At 35.4% G+C, this 27,784-nt stretch overlaps 1 protein-coding gene and 1 pseudogene across 1 annotated transcript in view; one reads left to right on the top strand and one right to left on the bottom strand.

The window, feature by feature from the left end:
* Ano3 (anoctamin 3) overlaps window positions 1-27,784 on the bottom strand; it is a 226,209-nt gene that overhangs the window by 140,809 nt on the left and 57,616 nt on the right. The window contains exons 2-4 of the mRNA XM_075961687.1: window positions 21,470-21,664; window positions 19,697-19,768; window positions 10,401-10,519 (exon numbers count right to left, since the gene is read on the bottom strand). Of these exons, the coding sequence (XP_075817802.1) occupies window positions 10,401-10,519; window positions 19,697-19,768; window positions 21,470-21,664 (386 nt within the window). The remainder of the gene's footprint in view (window positions 1-10,400; window positions 10,520-19,696; window positions 19,769-21,469; window positions 21,665-27,784) is intronic.
* On the top strand, window positions 10,692-11,565 carry LOC142845226 (prohibitin-2 pseudogene; annotated as a pseudogene).

The raw sequence follows: 27,784 nt of genomic DNA on the forward strand, positions 1-27,784 counted from the left end.
ACTTTTGTAACAGTAGGTTTGATTGAATGTGTTACTGTTTTTAATGGTATTGTTTTTTATTTTTTATTATTTATTTATTTATTAAAGATTTCTGTCTCTTTGAGTTTTTAAGTGTCTTCCCACTTACAGTGAAAGAACCATCTTTAACCTAATTATTTGGGCAAACATCTAATTAAATTCTAAAGATAAGTTCCTAGGACTCACGGTGCAAGCTATTTTAAGGCATTTACTTATTACTTTCAACTCCCTATCATCACCAACTCGTTTTCCAGAAAATTTGGCTCAATAAACACACCTCTTAACCACGAATAAAACTGGCAGGTTTTGGTATGTAGCTCAGGGCTGATTTTGTCATGCTTTAAGCCATTTTCTAATTTAATTAAAATCCATTGATCATCTTTGCATTTTTGTCATTACCAGTACTACTCATCATTTAAATGTCAATATTAAATTTCTTTGCAGATATTTTTCTGTTCACATTTATATTTTATATAGTTGAAGATCAACAGTATAGCCATTGACCTAACATGTATATTCTAGCATGCCAGTTTATTTTAAATTCATTTCTGTCACTCTGTACTAATATTAACATTACTGTGTTTAATGTCTAAACTAGTAAACCTAACTTTTATTACAGGATCAAAGGCTTTTTCTTCATTTCATGTCCAGCATAATGTTGTCAATTAAAGCATCTTTCTAGCCAGGGCAGATAGAGTGATCTTGCACTTTTGATACCTGGAAAACTGATGCAGAACAATCAAAAATGTAAGGCCTCCCTAGAATACAAGGTGTATTGAAGACTAGCCTTGGCAAGTTAGTAAGACAGTGTCTTAAGACAAAATAGGAAATGAGAGTTGGGTGTATACAGTACAATGGGAGAAAACATCCATAACCAAAGAGGAATAATTTTTTCCACTAATAAATAAGTAAATAAAAAAGAAGGAAGGAAAGAACAAGCAAAAGGAAAAGGAAAGAAGAAAATAAGGTAGGGAGGAAGGAAGGAAGGAAAGAAGGAAGGGAGGAAGGGAGGAAGGGAGGAAGGGAGGAAGGGAGGAAGGAAGGAAGGAAGGAAGGAAGGAAGGAAGGAAGGAAGGAAGGAAGGAAAGAAGAAACAGGATGTAGCCAAGTATTTACTCATCTTGTATTCTAAGTCACACATTTTTACAATTCTGGAAATCCTGTAGTGTCACTAGTATTGTTGTGCACTGTATAGTAGTTCTGTGACAGCAGTAATTCAGAAAATTAAGCCCTGTATGCAATTTATAATCCAAGAGTATTTATGAAAATGAAAGTTTTAGCAATGTCCACATGAAAGGCAATTTAGAAATTTAAAGAAGCTGCATTTTTCTTACAACATCTATAAAGTGATCAGTGTATCCACACTTACAGAAAATTACCCATATTATTAGTTGAGTAACAATGAGCACCATCTGCCCATAGCACTTGATCTCGTCAAATTGAATCGCCATGTAATCCAATTTTAATGAACTGCTAAAATATTCATGCCAAGAGTTTCCTGTCTATAAAGCCTGTACTGTCTGATTTGATATTCAACATCATTTCAAAGGAGATGCCATATTTAGGGAAATATACTCATAGTTCAGGATTATAGTTGGAACTTCATTAGTCAATTTCTACATCCCCAGTGTTGAGTCAAGAACAAGTTCTTATTAGTGTGCTTGACAGGAAACCATGTTCTCTACAACACGTACTTGATTCTCTGACTACTTCCTTCTCATAGAAGCCTTGGCTGCTACACAAGCCTTGGCTACTTGAAGGAAAGAAGAATTCTTGTTCTGTAGGATTTATTGTCAATATTTATTTCCAGTATTCTTTACATTAATAAATTAGGAAAAGAAAATCTTTCCCCAAGTGATTGTAAAAGCAGCTGTCATTTTCTTTAGATTTTTTTTCCTGCCCTCAGATTAATTCTTTCCATTTAACTATTTATTAGACATTTTGCTTGTTTTTTATTTGTTTGTTTGCCCTACTAAATTGTCTCCTAAAGTTTCTCAGGCACACAACTGTGTCAATAGTATTGGGTTAGATCAGTGTCCAAGCCAATCCTCATCATGGACACTGCTTTCAGTAGATGGAAATTAACACAGAGACCCACAACTGGAGAGTTTGGAACACTTAGCTCTAAATGTGATATCTTCTTCATTCCCTCCCTTTGAGAACCTTGAATCTATGAAAAGGAAGAGTTGTAAGGCAAGAGTTTTAAGAGCTGGAGGGGATGGATGACTCCAAGGAGCTCATGTCTTCCAGATGCATTAGAACTGATACACATGCAATCTCATAAAATTGGTGACAGTATACACAAGGCCTGTACAGGTTCAAGCTAGTGAAGGTCTCAGCACTAGAAGGAGTACATGTACACAAAGTCCCATGCCTAATCAAGAAGCAACTTGAAATTAATTCTTGCTTCTAAAGGGAAAATTCAGTTTTCTTCAACAGAGTGTAACAATATATGTTATTAACACTCCAATGTAGGCCCCACCTCCAGGAGTAGTTAGGCAATGCAAAATCTACTCCTTATTTTTTGTTCGTTTGTTTTGTGGGCTTTTTGTTTTGTTTTGGAATTTTTGTCTTGGTTTATGTTTGTTTGTTTTGATTTAAATTTTTGTGTTTTTCTGTTTTTGAAAGAAAAATTGTGGACATAAAGTTATGTGGTTAGGGAGATTGGAAGTGTTTAGAAAGAGTTTGGTAAGAGGAAAAATTTATCAACATATATTACATAAAAACTTCACATAATATAAAAAGAAGAGAAACAATGCTTACTGCTGAACCACCTCTCTGGCTCAACACTTTCAAAAATAAAATATTGAAAAGCAGAACTATTTCAACGAGTTTAAGCATTTTTCTAAAATATAAAGTGATTTATGTTAAGCTTATATCTAGACTCCAAGTAATAAGAAACATTTTGAGTATTTGGCAGAAATCAGATACATTTTTTTTCGGGTCTTCATATCTGAAGAAGAATTAATTCTATGTTCATTGCTGTTATAAGTCACCATTTTGCCATTTAATATTGGAGATTGCCTCTATTATCTCATGCTAAGAAAAAAATTCACTCCCTAATATTTTTCATGGTTATGGGCATAGACATTCCTATCTGTGAGTTCTTTAAATGGCAGTTGAGTTTGCTCATTTAATCCTCTTAATGTTGATGCCAAGTTTCTGACTTCTTTATCTCAGCTAGTACAACTATAATCATTAATCGCTGATATAGGTGCTCTTTTAACCTCTTTAAGCCTAGCTTTGGTATGTAGGGAGGATCCTAAGAGATAGAATATGAATTCAAACTTAGATTTGGTCTCAAATCTCTCTTGCTAAAGTTTTAGGGTTCAAAAAAAGCTGTAATGCCAATTCAATGAAATTTGCCTATTGATAAAGGGATATTTCAAATCCAAACAAAATTACAGTGATTAAATTTCTATCTTCTACACATCACTGATATGTCAAATATGGATTTTTAGAGACAATACTAAGCTGGGTGGTGGTGGTGCATGCCTTTAACTCCAGCACTCAGGATGCAGAGGCAGACAGATCTCTGGTCTACAAGAGCTTATTCTAGGACAGGCTCCAAAGTACAGAGAACGTGTATCTCAAAAAACAAACAACAACAAAAGAGAATACTAGCAGAATACAAATTTAGACATTACTTGATGATATCTCTGGTTTGTATAGCCCCTTGGTTTTCTCCATGAGTTGTATCCCAACCCTTGGACAATAGAAGTTATCTAATGCTTACCATTTTTCTCTGTTCTAGAGTACCAAACGTAACATGTCTTCTTAATAGGTCACATTATGCTACCACTATCACCTTGTCATATCAGAAGCCAACAGTGTAAAAGTTTAATATCCAAAAGAGTTTAAAATACAAGTCCTTGTTCTGAAGATGACTCCTAAAACCAAAGAATTATTTATGTGTACTTAATTTTATTAAATACATTAGTTATGTTTCTACTGTTATAAAATACAACAGCCAAGGAAATTTATAGAAGGAAGGTTTTATTTGGGACTTGCTGTTCCAAAGGGAGAGGAGTTTATTACCATATATAAGGAGTACAACAGCAGGGTGGTAGCCATAGCCTTAGAGCAGTAACTGAGGGCTCACATTCCCTGACCCACACACAGGAATCAGAGTGCTAGCTTGAAATGACACAAGTCTTTTGAAACCTCAAAATCTGCAAGCAGTGGCATACCTCCCCCAAAATATTTCCCAAACACTTCTACCAACTGGGGACCAAGTAAGTTTTCAAGTCAAGCCTATGAAGACTTAGACATTCAAATAACCATGTTAAATTAGCAAAAGCAGTGATAAAAACAAAATATTTACCATTTGTACTAAATACCACTCTAGAAATGTTGCATCATGGCTAGCAAGTAAAATTTAAATAGATGAAAAATCCATCTATACAATAATGCCACTAGTAAGAATCATTTCTAAGATTCCTTGTTAGTTTTTATATCTGAAAAACTCAATAGCACTTGAGAGAATTTAGAATAAATTCTTCTGACCCTAGTTCATGGTTGATGACTGATTTGCTATAGAATTCTATTTGTTTTCTATTATTTAATACTTGTCTTTACCTACTATGTAGTTTGTATGAGTCATCCCTTCTAATTAATGTTCCTTACTGCTGACTCTTTATAATTGTGTTTGCTTTTGCCCCAAACACTCCCTTTGCACCTCACTTATTTTGTACATTATGCAAAGTGCAAAGTACAACCAAAACAATTATCTAAATTTATGTGAGTCAGAGATTTTTGTATTAAAACCTATATATGTTTATATAATACATGTATACGTGCATGAATATGTTAAATTTTGCTACATTTCGATCACAAATGAAGACTGGCAGTTATATAAAATCCATCTTAAAATCTGTGTCCATCTGTTTGTCTGTCTGTCTATCTATCTATCTATCTATCTATCTATCTATCTATCTATCACATATTCTTTTGCTTTGTTTCTTTTTTACCTTGCAGTGCTGCAATGTGGGCTTATGTAACCTGGTGCCTGTTCTGACAGTGGTCTGACTTCAAACTTTTAACAGTTTTCCTAACTCAGGCTTTAGGATTCTGAAATTACAGATAGGAGACATCATGTATAGTTTACATACATAAGTTATCATTTAGGAGTAATGAGAGAAGAAAAAGAGCAGAGCAGATTTGTAAAACATAGCACCCAGATAATAGTGCAAATAAAGCAAATTTAGGTCATTTATGTACACACACACACACACACACACACACACACACACACACACATATTCTGTCCTCCCTGGTTCCCTGTGCTGCCTGGTCCCCATTTAACCCCAAAGAAATCACACAGAAGACTATATTAATAATAAACTAATTGGCCCATTAGCTCAGGCTCCTTATTAACTCTTAGAACTTACATTAGCCCATTATTTTTATCTGTGTTAGCCATGTGGCTCATACCTTTTTCAGCGGCATAGTCTCATCTTGCTTCTTCTGTGTCTGGACAGGATTGCAGAGAGGGTTTCCCTCTTTCCAGAATTCTCCTGTTCTCATTGACCCTCCTCTAATTCCTGTCTGGTTGTCCCGCCTCCCTTCCTGCCTGGCTACTGCCAATCAGAGTTTATTTAAAACATAATTGAAAGAATATAGACAATTGTCCCACTATATATATATATATATAATCTTCTAGGCAGATTATTATATCCTTTAAAAATCTTCTGCATTACTTTTCCTTTATGCAATTGAAATCTTTTATAAAAAGAATTTGTGCTTCATTCTCACCTACGCAATGGACAAAGTGTACATCCTTTGTTAGCTGAAGATGTGAGTCACCTAACACATGGGAGGTAGTTCTCATAGTAGAGTAAGAATTGGAAGTGGGCAATCACATAAATTGAGAAGCACATATGAATAAGATTGTATTGACTAAACTTCTTTATTTCTTTTATTGAGCTTATTCTAATATCTTGTTTGATACTCAAAAACTTGTACTCCAGTTTTACTAATTATTTTAACTGTATCATTCTAAGGTTCAAGTCCAACAAAAATTTTACTTAGGACATGACTACTGTGAGCAAATTAAGTGATGAATTAACTGTTAGTCATGTGGTAAATCCTAGAAAGTCAGAAAATACAGGTTGAATTTAAAATCATTTTTCCTATTACTCAATGTATATTCTGTCTTTCAGTAGATGATAAAAACTTATTGAGGAACACTGGATTTCTCTTATAGCTCTTCTCAATTCACTTCAAATAATCTTTATCTGATACAGGGAAGTACTTGAGTCATACAGTAAAAAATCATACTTGGTCCACCAATTAAAGCAAATATGTAAAAAATCCCATAGAAATATTAATGAAGAATTTTTGCAAAAATAACAAACTTGCAATATATTTATTAAAGTTTGTTCTCATTACCAATATGGTGGTTATATTTAAATTCTGCTATGTTTTTTTAAGTGCCTTATTAGTGACTAATAAAGAGAAATTTAATCTAAACAAACTAAATGTCATGAAGAAAATTATGTTCAAGGACACAAGTAATACCTGTGCAGGAGCCATTGAGACTTAAATAATTTCTTGGACTAAAGTAAATATTCATATTCCTTTCTTCCCTTCCCTTTCTCTCTCTCCTCCCTTTCCTCTTTCCTTCCTTTCCTTCATTCCTCCTCATCTCATCTAGAAGCCACCCCACTTTAACAAAAGAAGGGGATTGACCTTGTTCTGAGAAATTATTTATCTTAGCATCAGGGAGGAGATACAGTGATGTTTTGTTTGTGTTTTAATAAGTATTTAATAAGATATTGTCTGAATATTAGAGTGCAGAGCTCAGTGTGAGGACTGGCTCACCCTTTGTTCTGAGCATTGGTAGATGTACAAAGTCTCTAGTAACTGGCCACTCTGATTCTCTGATCGATCACCTTTTACCCCCTAATATCTTACTCTTGGTTTTTATTAAGAACAGTTAGAAATCATGCAATATCTGGCACCCAAGGTGAGACATTTAAAATGTTTTAGTAGCATAGGTTCTTTTTTTACGATAACGAGACTTTTCTGCTCCTGGTAGCAGCAAGATATTTCAGAGAAGATAATGAGCATCAAACAAACTCTACACGGAGTTTACTTTCTTTGTGACCAAAGTAGGTCATTGGGCAAGAAAGTGCTTTTATCTTGAATGCTAATAGTATGCTATCCAAGTTGGACAGTCAGGATACAAAAGAGAGTGACTACTAAATCTTATCAAGTGGGATAGTCTTTCAAAATTCCTACTTCACAGAAAAGTCTGTCAATTATTCTAGGCCTGTAGGTTGAAGATAAATGTTCCGATGTTGCAGAGGAATCTTGGGTGACTGTCCAGGCAGCCAGGTTTTTTGTTTGTTTGTTTTATTTTGTTGTCATTTCTCACATTTTTTGGAAGTTGCTTGTTCACACTACCTGCTTACTCAGTTAAATTATTTCCTTTTCAGGTCTGAGTGAGTTGAAGACTAGATAGTTACAGTTATAGATTTCCTTGGTTAGCAGATACAGAAAAGAAATCACTAAAACGATGTAAAGTATATAAGGTTGAAAGACATCAAACAATAGTTTTGGATGGCAATGCAAATTATAATAGAAAGTAAGTTAGGTACAAGACTTTGGACTCACCAAGATAGGATAGATAATGCAGTATTTTCTCTAAATTTGTCAAATGCAAACAGACTAGATATTGTTAATGTTATATTGCCTGTATATATTGTATATACGTATTGTACTTTTTACATATAGTTTTTCATATATTACTTATAGCCTTCTTTTTCATTTTAGAGAAAAGAGGAAATGTAGTGATATTTTGTTTGTATATTGAGAAATAAGGCTTGCCTGAAGATCAGAGTGCAGAGCTAAGTCACTATAGGCCAACCAGTGGTGGCAAACACCTTTAGTCCTAAGACTCAGGAGACAGAAGCAGACAGATCTCTGTTAGTTCAAGGTCACCTTGAGCCATTCAAAATTGATCCAGTCTATAATAGAAAAACAGTTCACACAAAGGTGACCCCATCACTTGGGTTCCCAAAGCTTTAATCCCAGCACTAGTGAGGTGGAGACAGGAGTGATGTGGTTGGGTCGAGAGAGGAATACAGGTAAGAGGAGACAGAAACAGTGCAGTTTGGAGATGCATTCAGAGGATGCAGTTTGAGGAGGCAAGCTAAGGACAGGATCACCCATTTGGTCTAAATGTTGGTAGAAGTAAAAGTCTCAATGGTGACTGGCTGCTCTGCTTTTCTGATCTCTCAGCTTTCACCCAGTAGTATCTGACTCTGGGTATTTATTAAGAACAATTGGAATTGGTAAAGCAAGGAGATGTAAATCAGTTGCAACTACAATAAGGAAAATAATCAAAGAGGATGGATGAACTTGTTCTGAGCTAGTATTTGTCTTAGCATCAAAGAGGAGATGCAAGTCAGTTGTAGTTACTATGATAAAAACAGCCATCAACAATTTCGTTTGGGAATGTCTCATTCAGATGCCTTGAAAAGTCTGCAAAAGCATTGAATTTGAGGAATGTTGGAACCAATGAACTAAAGAGGTTTAAAACTGAATTGTATTTTATTAATTTATTTGTTTGTAAAATATGATTTCGATGCTGCATTCTCATCCCTTCAAGTTGCTATAAAATTCTGGATTGGGAGGGGGGAGGGGGGGAGGGGGAGGGAAATGGTAGGTGGGGAGGAAGCAGAATTTTTTTCAATTTAAAAAAATGAAAAAAAATCTGGATTGTATACAGTCTTTGGTATGCCCTAGACATTTTCGTAAAGTCATCTCATGTTTTATGTCAATCAGGCAGTATGTTCAAACTTAAAGATAAGAAGAATAAGGTCATTATGTATAATTAATATGTCCAGGTCACTAAAGCTAATAAAGAGTGAACCAGAATTCAAATCATATTAAGTTTTATAGTATAAAACTATGTTCATATGCTAGCTTCAAAATGAAAAGCAAAACATGAAGAACTAATACCCCAAAAGAGTTATGAACAAACTTCATTCTTTATATTTGGTGTTTAAATAGTTATGCTTGACATGTATAGTGCTACAATTTAGTAGGGGAATTACATGCAATTTTCAATTGCACTGTAGGATAACTACAGTTAATAACAGTGTATTAGATATTCATAATATTTATAAGAAAGAATTTTGAAGGCTCTTCCTATAAATAAATGGTTCACAGTGTGATTCAAATTACTATGCTATCATGAAAATATATTCAGGCATTGAAGTACCACATAATGTCACATTCATATGTTCAATTGTAGATCTCAGAAGAGAGTATACTACAGAAGTATTTAAAAGCCACCATCATTCCTAACTTCATTCCAAATACTTACCCCTTATACACATATCTAAGTGTAGCTCACATCCCTTATCAAAAATCTTCCCTTAGCAGACAGAGACCATCACAAGAATTCACAACTGATCAAAGCGTAGAAAACAGCTGACTCTGGTTTTCACAGTCCAGATTGATATATATTTAAAGCACAGGAACACCATAGAAGAGGGCACAGCACAAAAATCAGGGGCCAGAAAAATCTGCTGTAAGTTTCCATCTTCCTTGTTATGAGGAGCAGCTACATCCATGATACCTGAACTGTATGATTTGCCTAAGCAAGACGTGAAAAAAGAAATACTATTTGGCATGCCTGTGTGAATGGAGGAAATCTCACAGGACACCACCCCTAGATGATGACTATAGTCAATTAATGATAATTATGAGAGGAAATAATCAGTTTCCTCAAGGATGTGAGGCCTTTTTTTTTTCGAGACAGGGTTTCTCTGTGGCTTTGGAGCCTGTCCTGGAACTAGCTCTGTAGACCAGGCTGGTCTCGAACTCACAGAGATCCGCCTGCCTCTGCCTCCCGAGTGCTGGGATTAAAGGCGTGTGCCACCATCGCCCGGTGAGAGGCCTTTTGTTATCCAATACGAAGTGGTCAACTTTATAAACCCATACATATAAGCAGCACTAAATAGACTCAGAAAGCTGTGTTTCTACACTTACTCTTTATATGTGTGTACATATCTTTGTGTGTTTAAGAAGAATAATTAAAGAAAAGGAGGTCATAAATTAGAGAAGACATGGTAGAGTTTTAGGGATGGAGAGAAAACTGTAATTATATTTTAATTAAAGATAAAATATCTTTAAAAATTAAGAATAAATTAAAAAATAAAGATATAATTTTGGATCTGTTAAATAATAAAATAGCTGCTTAGTAATTATGTCAATAAGTAGCTTTGCATGCTTGAGTCCTTTCAGAAACATATTAACATACATCATGTCCTTTTAGATTTTCCAGCACAAATCCAATCATACAGACTAATGTTCAAATAATTCAAAATTTCATTGCACATATTACACATTGTTAATTCAGTTTGAATTACCTTAGATAACTTTGTTTTGGATTCAGGCTTATCTTTGATCACAAAGTCATTAAGGAGACGAGATCGGTCGTAGTTGGCATGTTCAGATTCATCCATGTAATCCTTATCTTTTCCCAGAGCTAAAAGAGAGAGATAGACAGTTATCCTCATTTCTGTGTACCCATTTCATTCAATTAATTTAATTCACTTAATATCTGTGGGTTTTTTGATGAATTTGATGGTCCTTGAAGTCCATGTTCATAGAATAGTCTCTCTTGATCTCTGGTGTGACAGACTTCAGGAGGCTAAGACATGGCCCAGAACTTGAAGGACATGGTGGTATGCCTGTCCCTGAGGCGTTGGGTATTGGCAGTTGCTACTGGGGGCTATGGTATATTTGTTCATGAATCCTTTTTTACTTTGGGAGGTGATCACAGAAGCATCTTCTTTATTCAGATTGGCTACATCTAACAAGATACAATCCCAGACAAAGACCTTCACTTCAGGTTCTCCTGGTTCTAGTACCCTACCATTTATGATATTTGGGCCAGACCCTAAATAATTTCCTCCACCACAGGCTCAAAATACCTGCAGATGGTGAACATTTCCCATGTGTGGTTTTTGACCCAGAGCCAAGGAGCTCTTCAACATTGACCAACGTCTAGGTTAGACTACTAGGAGTGAGTGCTGCTATCCATTTTCAACATGATTCTCAAGAGTGTGGTGGCCAGGTTTACTGCTTCACTGCTGATTACCCAGTAGGCCCAGGTGTCACCCTTGATCAAAAAGAGCTGACAGAGCCCACCAAGGACTTCAACCTCATCCTGGATGATGTAGTTGTCACAGATCTGAGCTCTAGCCATGAATACCCAGTTGCTATAGAAGCCAAGCAAGTAGCACAGAGGGAATCTCAGTGGACTCTATTTTTGGTGGAAAATGCAAAGTAGGAGCAGCAAGAGAAGATAGTGCAGGCTAAGCAGGAGGTTGATGCTGCCAAGATGCTCTATGAAGCATCAAATAAGAATCCTGGCTATATCAAGCTCAGAACCATCTGGGCTACCCAGAACCTCTCTAAGAGGATTACCATGCCACAGAACAACGTGTTGTTGCTGTCAACCTAGTACAGAATCTACAGGATGAATGCTGTACTCTGGGAAGTGACAGCCTCAACAAGGGTAAGAAATGAGTGTGGATATAATGAGATCTACCTCCAGAAATGTGAATATGTTTCTTCTCCAGTTTTAAGAAGTGGGCTAGTGGGTCAACTACTCCCCACCCCCACTCAAGTAAGATAAATGGTATTTGGAGTTTCTTAAAATGACATATCTTTCATTTTACGGTCTAAGTAGGTATTTATGATAGAAGAATAAATTTTACAGTCATTACTGATATTATAATTTCATAACTAGCTTATTTCAACTGACATTATTTCTTATAATGTCATTTCATCTCACTGTTTTAGAATATTTAATTAAAGGTACAAGAAGGACTCCTGGAAATGATGAGGGTCTTCTTGGAGAATTTTGAATGTGTGAGAACATTACCAGTCTGTTTCCCTAATTTGAAACTTTTCTATTTATGTATAGTTATAGTTTATCTGGGACTACTATAACATCTGAGAATGAATAATTATATAATTATAGTGACTAATATTATTTTTCATTCTTTATACTCATATGTCTTATCCAACATACCTTCTTTTACTTGACTATCAAAAAAGATCTTCATTCTATTCTGCATGATATCCATAGATTAAACAATATCTCCATTTTACAGCTCAGAAAGCTAAAGCAGACATTGTGTGAACCCAGGTAGTAAGATATGGGACAATGGTCTTGTACTCTGTAATGATTTTTCACTTGCATTAGTTTAATAAAATGCTGATTGGCCAGTAGCCAGGCAGGAAGTATAGGTGGGGAAACCAGAACAGAAGAATTCTGGGAAGAGAAAAGGCTCAGTCTGGAGCCATCACTCGGACCAAGAGGAAGCAAGATGAGAATGCCTCACTGATAAAAGGTACCAAGCCACGTGGCTAACACAGACAAGAATTATGAACTAACTTAAGATGTAAGAATTAGTTAATAATAAGCCTGTGTTAATAGGTTAGTCAGTTTATAATTAATGTAGGTCTCTGTGTGTTTCTTTTGGAGTGAATAGCTGCAGGACCAGGTGGGACAGAACCTCTGTGAACAATAAGAGGTAATATTGACATGTGAAACTGCACTTTTTGAATGATAACATATTCCATTTTTTATAATTATTATTCATATGGAAATTTTCTTGAAAAATAAATTCATCAATTATACAGGGATTTAATACAGTGATAATGAGTACCCAGAAATTAGTAAAGTATTTTTAATTCCTGTATTTCTTGTTTGCTTCTAACCATATCTTATTTCTATACTTCTATTGCAAGAGAAGGCTGTTGATGGTACATAATGAACCCTACTGGGCCTATGTGCCAGTATTTACTCCATGTATATCTTATTATATTCAGGGCAACAATTTGAAATGCATTTATTCATAACAGGTTGTTGCTCATTTTTCCCAGTGAAAAATGACCTCATGGACAGTAAAGTAGCAAGTGATCGAACAGATCCTGAAAGTTTGTAGATATATCAATATACTCTGACTTATATCCAGTCCTCACTCCTGCAACTTATCCTAAAATATTTCTGAGCACAACAATGGTGCCATATACTATTCTTGATTAGAGGGCTACAAATACCAGCATGATTAACAAGATCTCTGCAGTTTTATCTCAAGTAGGAATCCCTAATAAATCATATAACTTTAAGTCGCAGTACTCATTATGAAGGAAATCAAATTAGTTTTGGGACAGAAGGGGAGTTGGTATGGATCTGTTTTTATTTTAATGTGAGGTTCTGAGATGAGAACAATATTATGATGAATAAAAATGAAAAAATGGGTGCAGCACTTTTACAGAAAAGAAATATTAGAAACTTGCCTATGTAGAATAGTCTCAGGTTTCACGGGGCCTCTTAAGGCCAAAGTTAAGTTTATATTTTAAGTGGAATGGGAAACCCTGGAGAGACTGGAATAGAGAGATAATGACATTTAATTTTCCTTTCATTATGACACTGTGGAAAGCAGATTGTAACAATGCAAGAGTTTGATCACAAAGCCTAATTAGACACTATTTCTTCAGTCTAGCAGTGGGATGAACACCTGTGTCTGGTGCATGAGCTGGATTTCTGGAATCTTTTCCTGATGGTGGGATTTCTCACTCAGCCTTGATACAGTAGGGAGGAGCTCAACTTGATATGTCAGGCTTCATTGACTTTCCATGAGAGACCTTAGTCTTTCTGCGGAGTGACTGGGGTGGGGGTAGAAAGGAGGTACGGAAGGTAATGGTAGAAAAGGAGAAAAGGGAAACTATGGTCGGTATGTAAAATAAATAAAAATTTAAAAGAAAAGAAAAAAACAAACGAACAAACAAATAAAGTTGTACCAAGAATACATGTTAATTGAACAAGTTTGGCAAATAACCTTAAACATTTACAATAACTGCAAAGTCATCACCAAAAATGGAGTTTTAAGGATAATTCTCTTATCTCTGTAACCCTTAATTAGGTTGGTAAGATTAGTAGGAAGTTCTTTCTTATATCATATTTGATATTAAATGTTACTGGGAAGTTAATTCAATTCAAAGAAGATAAAAACACTAATAGATTTTGGTAGAGATAATGTCAATTTAAGGAAAGCATAATTACCATATACTCGTTTGGCTATATTACTCTAAGAAATAAAAATGACTACTCAGTCAGCCTGAACTACTGAGCTTGTAGAAAACAAATAAATGCCTTAACTTTATAATGAGAGCTCTTATTAAGGATATTATAACCTGATGAGATAAATGTATGTTTTGAGTCGCTGAAGCCAAATATACTGGTTTTGATGAGATAAGTTTGTTTTATTTCTAAGCTAACTGGCTTTACTGTGTCTCAGCATAAGCAAACATAACTATCTTAATATTCACATCCTTTTCATTTTTCAGTTTTAGTGAGAATCCCAAAACAAATTGTTTCAAAATCATCATTTTGTTGAACAATTTATGTGAGTGTATCTGTGAATAAATGAATAATATGATTGAATTATGCTCTTGGACACATGTGCACACTTGTGTGTGCGCATGTGTGTGTGTTATTAGTACAGATTACAATGACATTCTGGCTTTAGGAGATGCTTCATGGACCCTCCTTCTTTAAGTTTCTTTTTATCACAATAGTTATCATAGTAGCTGGAGAAGTAACTAGAACATAAGTTCTGCAGGTAGTTTAAGCTCTAATGAAAAAAAAGATATGGTCTTCCTTCAGACCTCTTCCATTGAGCAAGAACAAGATATCAGTCCTGAAGGCAACACTGTTTATACACAGTTATACCGCAGCATTAATATTCTCATGGATAGTGCCAAATAATTCACTGTAAAAGGAATAGTTATTACCCAGATGTACTTGTTTGGTTCTTAGTACTTGGAAATTCCAGTTCAACAACTTCAGAAGCACTGGTGCTCTGCACTCTGAAGGTAAATGCAGAAAATAAGACTGCTTGCATTTGAAGGTGAACATGCATTGCTAACATGCTCACGTATATTTAATTGCATTGAATGCTTCTTATTTCAATTCATTTAACCTTTAAAAGTTAATAAAAAAACACCGTACTGTAGAGATACAAGTGACTTTCTTTTCAGTTATTTGACAGTTTGTTTTTATACTTTTTCTCTTTTTCATTGATTTTTTTATTGATTTTTTATTTAGCTCTATGTTTTTCTTTGCTCCCCTCCCTACCTCTCCCTCCTTACTCTCCTTCCCCCAAGGTCCCCATGCTCCCAGGCGATCTTGTCTTTTTCTACTTCCCATGTAGATTAGATCTATGTAAGTCTCAGTGTCCTTATTGTTGTCTAAGTTCTCTGGGATTATGATTTGTAGGCTGGCTTTCTTTGCTTTATGTTTTAAAGCCACTTATGAGTGAGTACATGTGATAATTGTCTTTCTGAGTCTAGGTTACCTCACTCAAAATAATGTTTTCTAGTTCCATCCATTTTCCTGGAAAATTCAAAATATCATTATTTTCTTTTTCTGCTGTGTAGTACTCCATTGTGTAAATGTACCACATTTTCCTTATCCATTCTTCAGTCAAGGGGCACTTAGGTTGTTTCCAGATTCTGGCTATGTGGAGACACAGAACTGGCTTAGAGTGCAGGCTCCTCCTGGGACAGATGAGACGAAGTTGGGAAACAGTTGCTTGGCAAACCAAGCATAGATGAAAGCAAACTTTCTCTGCCCATTTCTCAAATATTCTGTCAGAATCTGTACCCTGGATAAGGAAGTGGCCTTTGAGCACAGTTCTTCACGCTCTACCAGTTACAAAGAAGTGCTTTGCTTCTGTATACATATTGCCTTTTTTTCTATGGACTTCTTCATTTTTATTACTGTTATTAATTGAGGTATTGTTTCTTGCAAGGAGAGGCAAGAGTTTCTCATGATCATGTATGTGAGTAAAGGGGGGTTTCAGAGTTGAGGTAATGCTTTTTAGTCTGTATAAAAAGCCATACAAAATAAAGTTTGTTATGCAGTTGTTCATACTCTGCATCTCCTGTGTCCTGATTTGTGCAAGACCCTTACCCAGGGACCCCAATGCACTAGACGTTGACATGGCTATGCCAAACAATGCTACTATGAACATAGTTGAACACACGTACTTGTGGCAAAATTGAGTATCCTTTGGATATATACCCAAAAGTATTCTTACTGGGTCTTGAGGAAGGTTGTTTCCTAATTTTCTGAGAAATCACCACAATGATAGCCAAAGGGGCTGTACCAGCTTGCATTCCCACCAGCAATGCAGGAGTGTTCCCTTTTCCCCACAACCTCCCCTGCATAAGTTGTCATCAGTGTTTTTGAACTTGGCAATTCTTACAGGTGTAAGATAGAATCTCAGAGTTGTTTTGATTTGCATTTCTCTGATGACTAAAGATGTTGAACATTTTTTTTTAAGTGTCTTTCAACCACTTTAGATTCCTCTGTTGAGAGTTCTCTGTTTAGGTCTGCACACCATTTTTTATTGGATTATTTGTTCTTTTGATGACCAATTTCTTGAGTTCTTTGTATATTTTGAGATCAGACCTCTGTCTGAAGTTGGTTATTTCCCATTCTGTAAGTTGTTTTGTCTTTACAGAAGCTTTTCAGTTTCAGGAGGTTGTTGAAATTAAGAGCGGCGAGGCTGCATCCCCGGCACCCCGCCGCCCGCACGGCTAGCTTTACCTGAAATAATTACACGGAAACTGTATTCTTTTAAACACCGCTTGGCCCATTTCTATCTAGCCTCTTCTAGGCTAGCTCTCGCACCTGGATTAGCCCATTTCTTATAATCTTTGTAGCAACATGAGGTGCGCTTACCAGGAAAGATTTAGCATGTCTGACCTGGTGGCTGGCTGCATCGCATCTGCCTGGAGAGAACTGCATGGCGTCTCTGCTGACTCAGCTTCTTTCTCCCAGAATCCTGTTCTGTTCACTCCACCCACCTATGTTCTAACCAATAAAATGGGCCAAAGCAGTTTCTTTATTTTTTTAACCAATGACCTTCCTCCATCAGGAGGTCCCATTTATTAATTGTTTCTCTCAGACACAATGCTGCTGACATTATATTTAGGAAGTGGTCTCCTGTGCCAATGTGTTCAAGTGTATTTCCCACTTTTTCTTCTATAAGGTTCAGTGTGGCTGGCTTTATGTTGAGGTGTTTGATCCATTTGGACTTGAATTTTGTGCATGGTGATTGATATGGATCTATTTTCATTCTTCTACATGTTGATATCAAGTTATGCCAGCACCATTTGTTAAATATGCTTGCTTTTTACCATTTGATATTTTTTGCTTCTTTGTCAAAAATCAGGTGTTCAAAGGTGTGTGGATTAATATTCAAGTCTTCTATTCAGTTCCATTGGTCTTCCTGTCTGTTCTTATACCAATACCAGGCTGTTTTCAGTACTATAGCACTATAGCTCTGTAGTAGAGTTATACTGTTAATTTCATATTTGCTCTATTAATTCATCTCAGATACATAACTACTTTCATATTCACCTAACTTTGTGTTTTATTTTTCCTTGTCAAGACCAATTTTTGTTGCCAAAACATCCTTACATGTGTGGTCTTCTGTTAGAGAGTGGTTGACTTGCTAAGGGATACAATGTTGGAGAAGACTTGTCTTTTCCTCTACAGCAGGAAGACAGTGTCTCCATGGCTAGTCACTGAATTCCATGCCAAACTCCCATCTCCAACCTGGGTTTTGATCTGGTTTGGCATTTCAGGTTTTGTCTGTGTTGTCATAACTATTGTGAATTATGTCTGCAACTTTCTTGCTGTATCCTGTAGACACTGTTTCTTTGTAGTTACCCACCTCTTCATGTTTTTATCCTTTTCTTTCCCCTTTTCCACCATGATCCTTGATCTGCTGGAAGAAGGGATGCAGTATATATATTTAGTAATGACTGAGAACTCTGAAATCTTTTATTCTCCACATCTTGGCCAGTTGTGAGCCTGTATGTTAATCACCATCTACTGCAAAGAGAACCTTTTTGAAGAAAAGTGATAAAAGAATGTTTTAACTAGGAGCTACATCCACATGGATTATGTGGGTGTTTCACGTTATTATAATCACATAGATATTAGCAAATTTTCTTATAATGGCAGTTTTCCATTTAAATATGGTTTGTCAAAATTGAAATGAGTTGATTAACTATAGTTTTTTTTTTCTTTCCTTTTAATGTCAGTCTTGCTATTAGCTCAAATTAGCTTGAGGGCTGTAATCTGTTACAGCACACCGAATACTGGAGTTACAGACTTAGATTATATACTCAAATCTCTGTGTGTATGTATATGTGCACACGCATATGGGTGCACGTGCACTTATAATTTTATGGAAGTTTTATTCTTTTTTAAAAAAACATGAATGGCTATTGAAAGACTGACAATTTTCAAAATATCAGGTGTTCAGTTGCTAGGCTGGGCAAGTAGAAAGATATCAATAAACATCAGATGAAGTGAGACCCCCACCAGCACTATTTCTTACAATCTACCATGTATCAAAAAAATTGGTAAATTTGGAAAAGCAATTTTCAAAAATAAGATCTGTAGACTTGTAATAAGAGTGTTTGACCCTGGCGTAATTGTTAAAGTATTAAGTGGAACTAAATTATTGAAAATTTAATGAAAACTTCACTTACTGTGTTGAACAAAGGAAACCAAGTATTTTCATGTTGTTTTGTTTTCCGAAAATAAGTGACTGAAGATCATGCTACAAAATGAGATACAGTAGCAGAGAATTTGCTTTTGCTCTGATTAAATGTTCCTTTTCATGATTTATGTGAAATTAACCAGACAGTGTTTTAATTAGGAAATAAATAAGCTAGTCCTGTTTTTATACCACACAGGTTATAAAGGTCTTATTAAAAACATGATTAATTTGTAGTTCTCAGAATGTTGTCACAACAACATTCAAGGGACTGGATATATTGAAATGTCTTGACAATGCCTTCAAAATTAGGACAAAATAAAAATATTGGATTAGACATTTTTAATCTTGGCCACTTTTTGTTTATCCAGAAAATAGCAGAAAATATGGATATTCATGTCACCCCCTAGATAAATTAAATCTGATCATGTGTTACTGATAAGATCAGAGACTTTTAAAAGCTTCCAGGAGTCTATAATCTGTCCACATTTAATACATAGACAATGTAGAGACACCATCAGTATTTTCATAAAGAAAACTCATGATCAGTTGTTAGTTATGAATAGATTCATTTTGAACTTTATAGGAAAAATATACAAATATATATTTTATTCACATATATGTGTATATATATTATCTCTATATATGTGGAATATATATATATATATATATATATATATATATATATATATATATATAATCCACTAATGGAGAAACAAGACATATCTTTCAACTTTTATTTGCATGAAAAATATTCAGTGGCAAAATTTAGTACATTTCATCATATCAATATAAATGTACTCATTTGTATAAAATAGAAAATTTTCATAAGAAGTTAAAATTAAAATTCACTTACTTTTTGTTATAGTATTATTCACTACAGTCTTATAACTTTTGAGTTTTAAATTGCATAATAAATCAATTAATTATAAAATTCAGATTTTTATATTCACTACTCAAGTTTTAAAGAGCAAAAGTGAAACATTTATACAAAATAGTTCTAGGTCTAGGTTTGAAGAATATTCTTTATTTTTGGAGAGAGAAAAATATATTAAAAATTAACTCACCCAAGCAAAACTCACTGAAGTCAGCAAAGGAACATTTGAGTGTAGAATCTTTTTTACTCTCTTCAGAACTAACTGAAAAACAAAAACACTTTGTGATTTGGGGAAGTAAATACATAACTACAAAAATTACTATAATATCCAACTTCAAAATGATATTCAATTACATAGAAATGTTTTAAGTTGATATATTGAGATGCAAATTTTATTTAAATCATAGTTAAAACTAACTTTCAACTAAACACCTGTTACATTTTAACATGTTCATTCTCTTGAACAATTAACACTATTGTAAATTACTAAATTGACTGTATCATTGAAAAAAAAACATGAGTATTTCTAAGTGACCCAGGAGAAGGAATTAAAAGGACTCTTAACGGCATACATTTGCATAAGAAAATCATCAAGAGGAGAATGGTAAAATATAAACACCTAATGGATGAGAGAGCATGATTCGATTTTATAAACACGAGTTGTCTAAAGGCATATAATGTTCTTACATAGATGAATGTGTGAAAAAAAGTTTCTCTGCCCCAAATTTCTTCAATATGGCACGTTTTTGGTAAAACCTGTACATTTCAACCCTGTTATGTTGTCAATACCACTTCATGCTCAGGAATCAACTCTACTGTATTGGCATCACTATGAATTAAAACAGTTTGTTTCTTATTTTTAAATATATTAATTCCATAACAAATGGATTCATTGTGAAATTACATTCTTGAAATCCATTTATCATGGCCCTCCCATCTCCCTCTTTTCCCTTTCTGCCTCTTACTGATCCTTTGATTATTCTCTAATAGTCTGGCCTTGACCTTGCTTTCTTGACCTGCCCCCCCCCCCCAGATTCAAAGCATATTTTATTTCTCCTTGAGTCTGGAATTTTTCACTTCACACGATCATCTCCAATTCTATTTTTTAATGTGCAATGATAAGCATTTTTCTTTTTCTTGATGGATAATATTCCATTGTGAATATAGGTCGTATTTTGTTTATCCATCCATTATGAGTTTATATGACCTTATGAGTTTATATGGTGTCAGTTACTTAATGACAGGAAGTACTAGATCTCAGTTTCTATTCTAATGAGTCAGCCAATCTATACATTTATTTCAGAATTTAGATCATTTCTGTTTAGCATTATAAAAGTATGTAATAATTGCTCATATTTTGGGGCATGTTTGTGATTTTTCCTGGATGTTTAAGACAACATGTAAATTTTATTTCTCTTTTATTTGTGTTGAAGAACTGATAATTTATTAAATAAATACTTGATATTTTTCATTATTATTGTTCAATTATCTGTTTTTACTAGCAAGATTTAATCTGTCCTGAGATTTTGTGCTTATGTACAGATTTCTTATTTTTTATGTAGGATCTTTTTCAGTATTTCCTGGTGGTGTTTTTATAAGGAAATAGAATTCATTATTGCTGACATATTACTTAATACAGTCTGTAAATTATTGCCTGGGATGGTCTAACAACAGGGATATAAAATAGGGGCTATATGAGCTGGCTTTATCTTTCATTTTACACACCCTATTTAAAGGTCAGATTCCCATGGGGAGGCAACCTGTAAAGCAAGACAGAAATAAACACATATCTAGCCAACAGGCCTTTCCTGTTGACCCATATAGTGTACTGATCTCGTACTTTTGGCAGACTCATCCCTAAAGAGTTATTAGCCAAATGTAGCAAAGCATAAAGGAAACAGTTATTAAAATGCCTTACTTAAAAAAAAAAACTTAACAGAAGATAATTTGAACTATCACTCACCATGCTCAGGTTTATCAGTAGAAAGAAATGTTACAGAAGTTGGAGCCTGAGATTCACTCTCAGTAGACTGGAAGAGTGAAGCAGATTGGCTCAAGCTTTTTGAGTGAGCATAGCTATGGGCCAGGCAAGGCAGGGATCTCCGAGATGGTTTCAATGAAGTTTCTGTTGTTATCTCACTTTTGCTTATGTTCATACCTATAAATACAAAATGCTGACTATTATTAATGAAATTTATGCATCAGAGACCGACAAATAAGTTTTATAATGGCTGTCCATGGAATATGCCCTTAAGATAAAGAAAACTCTAGATTTGAGAAATGAATTGGTTTTATTTTATTATTTTTTTTTGTCAAGGTAAAAAGCACATAGATATGGCAATAAGTAGGTTCTCATCTAGTTGAACTTTCACCATTTTTAAAGGTTCTGTAATAAAAGAAACTGGACAAATATTAATGAAATTATGATTGTAGTTATTAGGATTGTCAGTGAGTAACGTTAATAGTTTAGGTTTGCAAACAGAAAAATAAACAAAACCCAACACATCCTAATTAGTGTTATTGAAAAGACCCCATATTTGTATTTCATATAAAATACACATGAATTAAACAGTCATCTAGAAGCTGGAAAAATATAACATAGAATAGTATATTTGACTATTGTACTATTGTAAAATTGACCAGTGAGCAAGAGTTAAGAGAGAGTATTACTGTACCACTACAATAATCTCTTCCTTCATGGAGAGAGCTTGATCTGTTAGCACTAAAAATAACTTAACAGAACTTTTCTTTTTAAAATTTGCATTTTCCAGATGGATAAGGATTTTGAAAATTTAAATAAAATTTAATTAAACATTCTGTATACAGTATATTTGGTTAAACCCCTTCAACTCCTCCCAGAACCTGCCCACCTTCTTACCAACCCAAATATGCTTGCTTGCTTACTTACTTCCTACTTTCCTTCCTTCTCTTTTCTTTCTTTTTTTCTCTCCCTATCCCTCCCTCTCTCATTCTATGCCTCTTTCTTTCTTATCCCCATCTCTTCCTTTCTCTCAAAAGAAAACTACATGGATAGACCTTCAAGTACAGATATTACCTGATGGTGCATTTGATACTTTAATGCAAACAAAACATGAAAATAAATGCATGTGGGAAAGAATTGTGAACTGATTGAAAGAACTTACATCCAATCTCTTAACTTTCTAGGACTTTGTATTGACAATGAAGGAAACATTTATTTTTTGCGTGGAATACTCTAAGCTACCATTAAAAATCCCACCTGCTCTCTCCAATTGAGGGCCAAAAGATATTTTAAAGACTAAGATCAAGAAATAACAGAAAAAAATTATTCAAATAATTTTGACATCTCAGAATAATTTGTGTTATAGATTAGTTTGCTTAAGAACCTCCAGAACAGAGAACTAGGTAATTATTTTCTCTAGGGCTTTTTTTCAGAGTTGTCTATTATAAATAAAAAAGAACATAAGTATACAAACACATGTTCTTTGGGGAAAACTAAGCAGAATGCACAGATAGAAGTAGGGATAGCTAAGAATAAGAAGGCTGGACACATAAAGCTTCTATGAACATAGCTGAGCAAGTGTTCTTGTAGCATGACTGAGCGTCATTTGAGTATATGCCCAAGAGCAGTATTGCTGGGTCTCGAGGTAGATTGAGTCCTAATTTTCTGAGAAAATGCCATACTGATTTTCATAGAGACCCTACAAGTTTGCACTACTACCAGCAATGGAGGAATGCTTCCAATGTTCCCCATCCTCTCAATCATAGGTTGTCACTTGTATTTTTGACCTTAGCCATTCTGACAGGTGTAAGATGGAATCTCAGAGTCATTTTGATTTGCGTTTCCCTGATGTCTAAGAATGTTGAACATTTCTTTAAGTGTATTTCAGCCACTTCAGATTCTTCTGGTGAGAATTCTCTGTACCCCATTTTTAATTGGATTATTATTTTTCTGATATCTAACTTCTTGAATTCTTTATATACATTGGAAATCAGTCTTCTGTCAGATGTGTGGATGGTAAAGTTTTTTCCCACTCTGGAGGCTTCTGTTTTGTCCTATTGGCAGTGTCGTAGTGTCCTTTGCTTTACAAAAGCATTTAGTTCCATAGGTACTATTTTTTAATTGTTGATCTTACTGCCCGCACAATTGGTGTTCTTTTCAGGAAGTTGCCTCCTGTGACAATGAAGTCAAGGATATTCCACACTTTCTCTATTAGATTCAGTTGGATGGTCCACTTGAACTTGAGTTTTGTTCAGAGTGATAGATAGGGATTGATTTGCATTCTTCTACATGCAGACCTTCAGTTACATCATTACAACAACCATTTGTTGAAGATGCTTTCTTTTTTCATTATATAATTTTGGTTTCTTTTTCAAAAATCTGATGTCCATAGGTGTGTAAATTTACATCTGGGTTTTTGATTCAGTTCCAAATATCTACCTGTATGTTTTTATGCCAATACAATGTGGGTTTTGTTACCATAAGTCTGTAGTAGAGATTGATATCTGGAATGGTGACACCTCTGGAAGTTCTTTTATTGTACAGGACTCTTTTAGCTACCCTGGGTTTTATTGTTGTTATTTTCCCATATGAAGTTGAATATTTTTCTTCTGAAATCTATAAAGAATTGTTTGGGGATTTTAATTGAGATTGTGTTGAATCTGTAGATTGCTTTTGGTAAGATGGCCATTTTTAGTATGTTAATCCTATGGATCCATGAGCATGGGGATCTTTCCATCTTCTGATATCGTCTCCGATTTATTTTTCACAGACTTGAAGTTCTTATCATACAGGTCAATTCACTTACTTAGATAGAGTTACACTAAGATATTTTATATTATTTATGGCTAATGTAAAGGGTGTTCAGTCCCTGATTTCTGTCTCAGCCCTTTACCATTTATATGTAGAGTGGCTTTATTTACTTATTTTACACCCTGGCAGCAGTTTCCCCTCTCTCCTCTCCTCCTTGTCTTCCCCCCACGTCCCCTCTGTTCCCACCCCCAATCCACCCCTCTTGTGTTTGTGTTCATGAAAGGGCAGGTCTCACACTGATATCAACAAAATATGTCACATAAAGTTGTACGTCCCCATGTATTAAGGTTGGGTAATGTGAACCAGTACAAGGAGTGCCACAAGGGACCCAAACTACCTAACTGTAACATACATACAACGTGTTTAGGTCAGTTCCATGTAGACACCCTGGTTATGGACTCTATCTGCTTTTTTTTTTAACAACAAAAAAATCAAATCTACTTTATTTCATGATTTTTGTTCAAAAGAATGGAATCTGAGTTATCTTACAACCTGGGTGGAGACATGACATTCAGAACTGCCTAAAAAGTTATAAGATTACTATTTAACTGAAGGACAACATAACATTGTCCCCTCTTTTGAAAGTCAGTTCTGTCCAAAAGGGTTTATTTCTCCATCACACAAACAGAAAAATGCCTCGCAGGGAAATCCACTGTTTCTAGTGACTTCAGAAATAGTGTAAAGCCCACCCAAGCTGTAGGTTGGTACAATGATCCCATTGGCCACTGCCCTCTCTCAGCCTTGGGAGTGTCCCGGTGACTCTGTAAGAGACGTTACCTCTCTCCTGTGCTATAGACTGTGTGTCTCATTTACAGCCGTTGATAGAGATCATAAGGACCAGGAGGCAAGTCTAACCCAAACAGAAATCATTGTGACCTAATTTGGATAATATTGGGTTTTTGGGGGTGGGGTGGGATGGGGGTAAGGGGAGATGGGGAGAGAAAAGGTAGAAGGGAAGGGGGGGATTTGGGGAAACAGGAGGATTGGGATAAAGGAAGGTTGGATAGGGGAGCTCGGAACCACAATTCTTAGCTAAGGGAGCCACTTTAGGGTCGGCAAGAGACTTGACCCTAGAGGGGCTCCCAGGTGCCCAAGCTGAGGTCCCCAGTTAGTTCCTTGGGCAGCTGAGGATAGGGAACCTGAAATGACCCTATCCTAGAGCAACACTGACGAATATCTTGCATATCATCATAGAACCTTCATCTGGTGATGGATGGAGATAGAGACAGAGACCCACACTGGAGCAATGGACTGAGATCCCAAGGTCCCAATGAGGAGCAGAAGGAGGGAGAACATGAGCAAAGAAGGCGGGACCACGAGGGGTGCACCCACCCCCTGAGACAGTGGAGCTGATCTACTGGGAGCTCACCAAGGCCAGCTGGACTGTTACCGAAATAGCATGGGATAAAACTGGACTCTCTGAACATGGCGAACAATGAGGGCTGATGAGATGCCAAGGACAAGGGCACGGGGTTTTGATCCTACTTAATGTGCTGGCTTGGTGGGAGCCTAGCCAGTTTGGATGTTCACTTTTCTTGATATGGACGGAGGGGGGAGGACCTAGGACTTACCACTGGGCAGGGAGCCCTGACTGCTCTTTGAACTGGAGAAGGAGGGGGAGAAGAGTGGGAGGAGGGGGAGAAGAGTGGGAGGAGGGGGAGGGAAATTGGAGGCTCGGAGGAGGTGGAAATTTTTTTTTATTCTCCTTTTATCAATAAAAAAAAACTCACCCCCCCAAAAAAAAAAGAGAAAAAAAAATAAATGTTAACATCTGCTGAAGAGGATTGATGGGCACGCTCACCCTGGCAGAATAAGGGCTCTTAGGAAATGTGTCAAAAGGACTTTATACCCTTGACACAAAATTCTGAGAACAGAAGCATAGTTGACGGCAAAATTAAGCTTGAAAGAAAACTTTAGAGACTAAAGAAGTTAAATTCAAAGCCAAAGGGAACAAATTTAAATTAACCTAGTCATATTAATAAGAAAAAAGTTAATTCACTCCCAAGAAGCATAAAAGTTAACTAGATAGAAAACAGAAATCTTTCTTTCCTCATCCAGTTACCAAAAGGTGAAGAAAAAGCATGGTGACTATTTCCTCTTGTGCAAATGGAACATAAAACCTAGAAGTTAACTTAATTAAAAAGCCCTTTTGTTTGATTATAATTAAGAATAAAGAATCAAGTTTTGCTAGGTCTTTAAGGAAAAAATTACTTTTTTCCCTTAATATTTGTGAGTGAAGGTTTATGAGTGTTTCACCTGAATGTTTTTCTGTGCACCACATGCATGCCTGGTGTGCAGAGAGGGCAGAAAAAGGTGTTGGACCCCTGGAGCTGAATTTGCACATGGTTGGGAGCTGCCATGGGAATACTGGGACTCCAACCCGTGTTCTCTGCAAGAGCAAGTGCTCTTAACTTTTGAACCATCTTTTCAGCCCCAAGACAAACGTTTTAAATATCCAGCCACAATAGCTAAGCAAGAACTGGAGAAAATAAATTGCATAGAGGAGGTGATTAAATCATTATGGTAGAGACAACAAAAGGGTGTCTAAGATGGAAGTGCGCTGCAGCTCAAATGATATGTGGATTATTAAAGACAAGAAATTAAATTAAAGAATTAAAGAGAAGAAAAGACCATTTCATAATTAAACCCTCTTAAATCTCTATTAAGATCAGATCAGAATTTCAAGAAAAGCTTCTACCTAGTACATGGGGATTAGATCCTGGATGAATAGTCTATCTGCTTTTTTATGAGTTTATTATTTAGCTTTCTCTTTTCAAGCATGGAGCATACTGCATGAGGATTGGACTCATGTTTGTCTAGTTAATAAACACACACAGTTTGAGTACCTGGCATTATGTCATCACACATAGTATCCAAATGAATTCTTAGTCATTTAGCAATGGACAAGATAGAGAAAGTTCTTTGATATTATTAAGACTAAGACCTCGCTCAAATGAGCATGACCAATTCACTCTGCAATATTCTGAAACCTAAGTTACTACAATCTGCTTTCTGGAACTCTGCTTTAAGTTTAAAAGCTCTTTTAGTTTAAATATTAATTTCACAATTTAAATAAGACACTAACATTACCATTCTACAAATATTGAGCTAGGGAGTAACTTGAATTACTTAGGATGTCCTCAAACAACTGGCTCTTAAGTGTGATGATTCTTTGTATCATTTTCTTTGTTTCTATTTCATTAATTTCTGATCTGAGTTTTACTATTTTTCCCAAATACTGGATCTAAGTGACAGCCCTCCCAGTCCCCCCCCCATCAATTTTCTAATCCTGATGTATTTATCTGAGAAATTAGCATAAAGATCCCCATTGTTTATGAGTTACTGTGAAACAAAGGCTCTCTTTGAAACAGAAAACAACAGAGAAGTCAGAGAAAAGTTGATAGCACAGATTTTTTTCATTAAGTTTTAATTTAGTCAAGTTTGTAAGTAAATTAGATGAAGTTCATTATCAATATCGTTATTACT

Source organism: Microtus pennsylvanicus, chromosome 2 (genome assembly GCF_037038515.1).
Source record: "Microtus pennsylvanicus isolate mMicPen1 chromosome 2, mMicPen1.hap1, whole genome shotgun sequence".
Classification (NCBI taxonomy): domain Eukaryota; kingdom Metazoa; phylum Chordata; class Mammalia; order Rodentia; family Cricetidae; genus Microtus; species Microtus pennsylvanicus.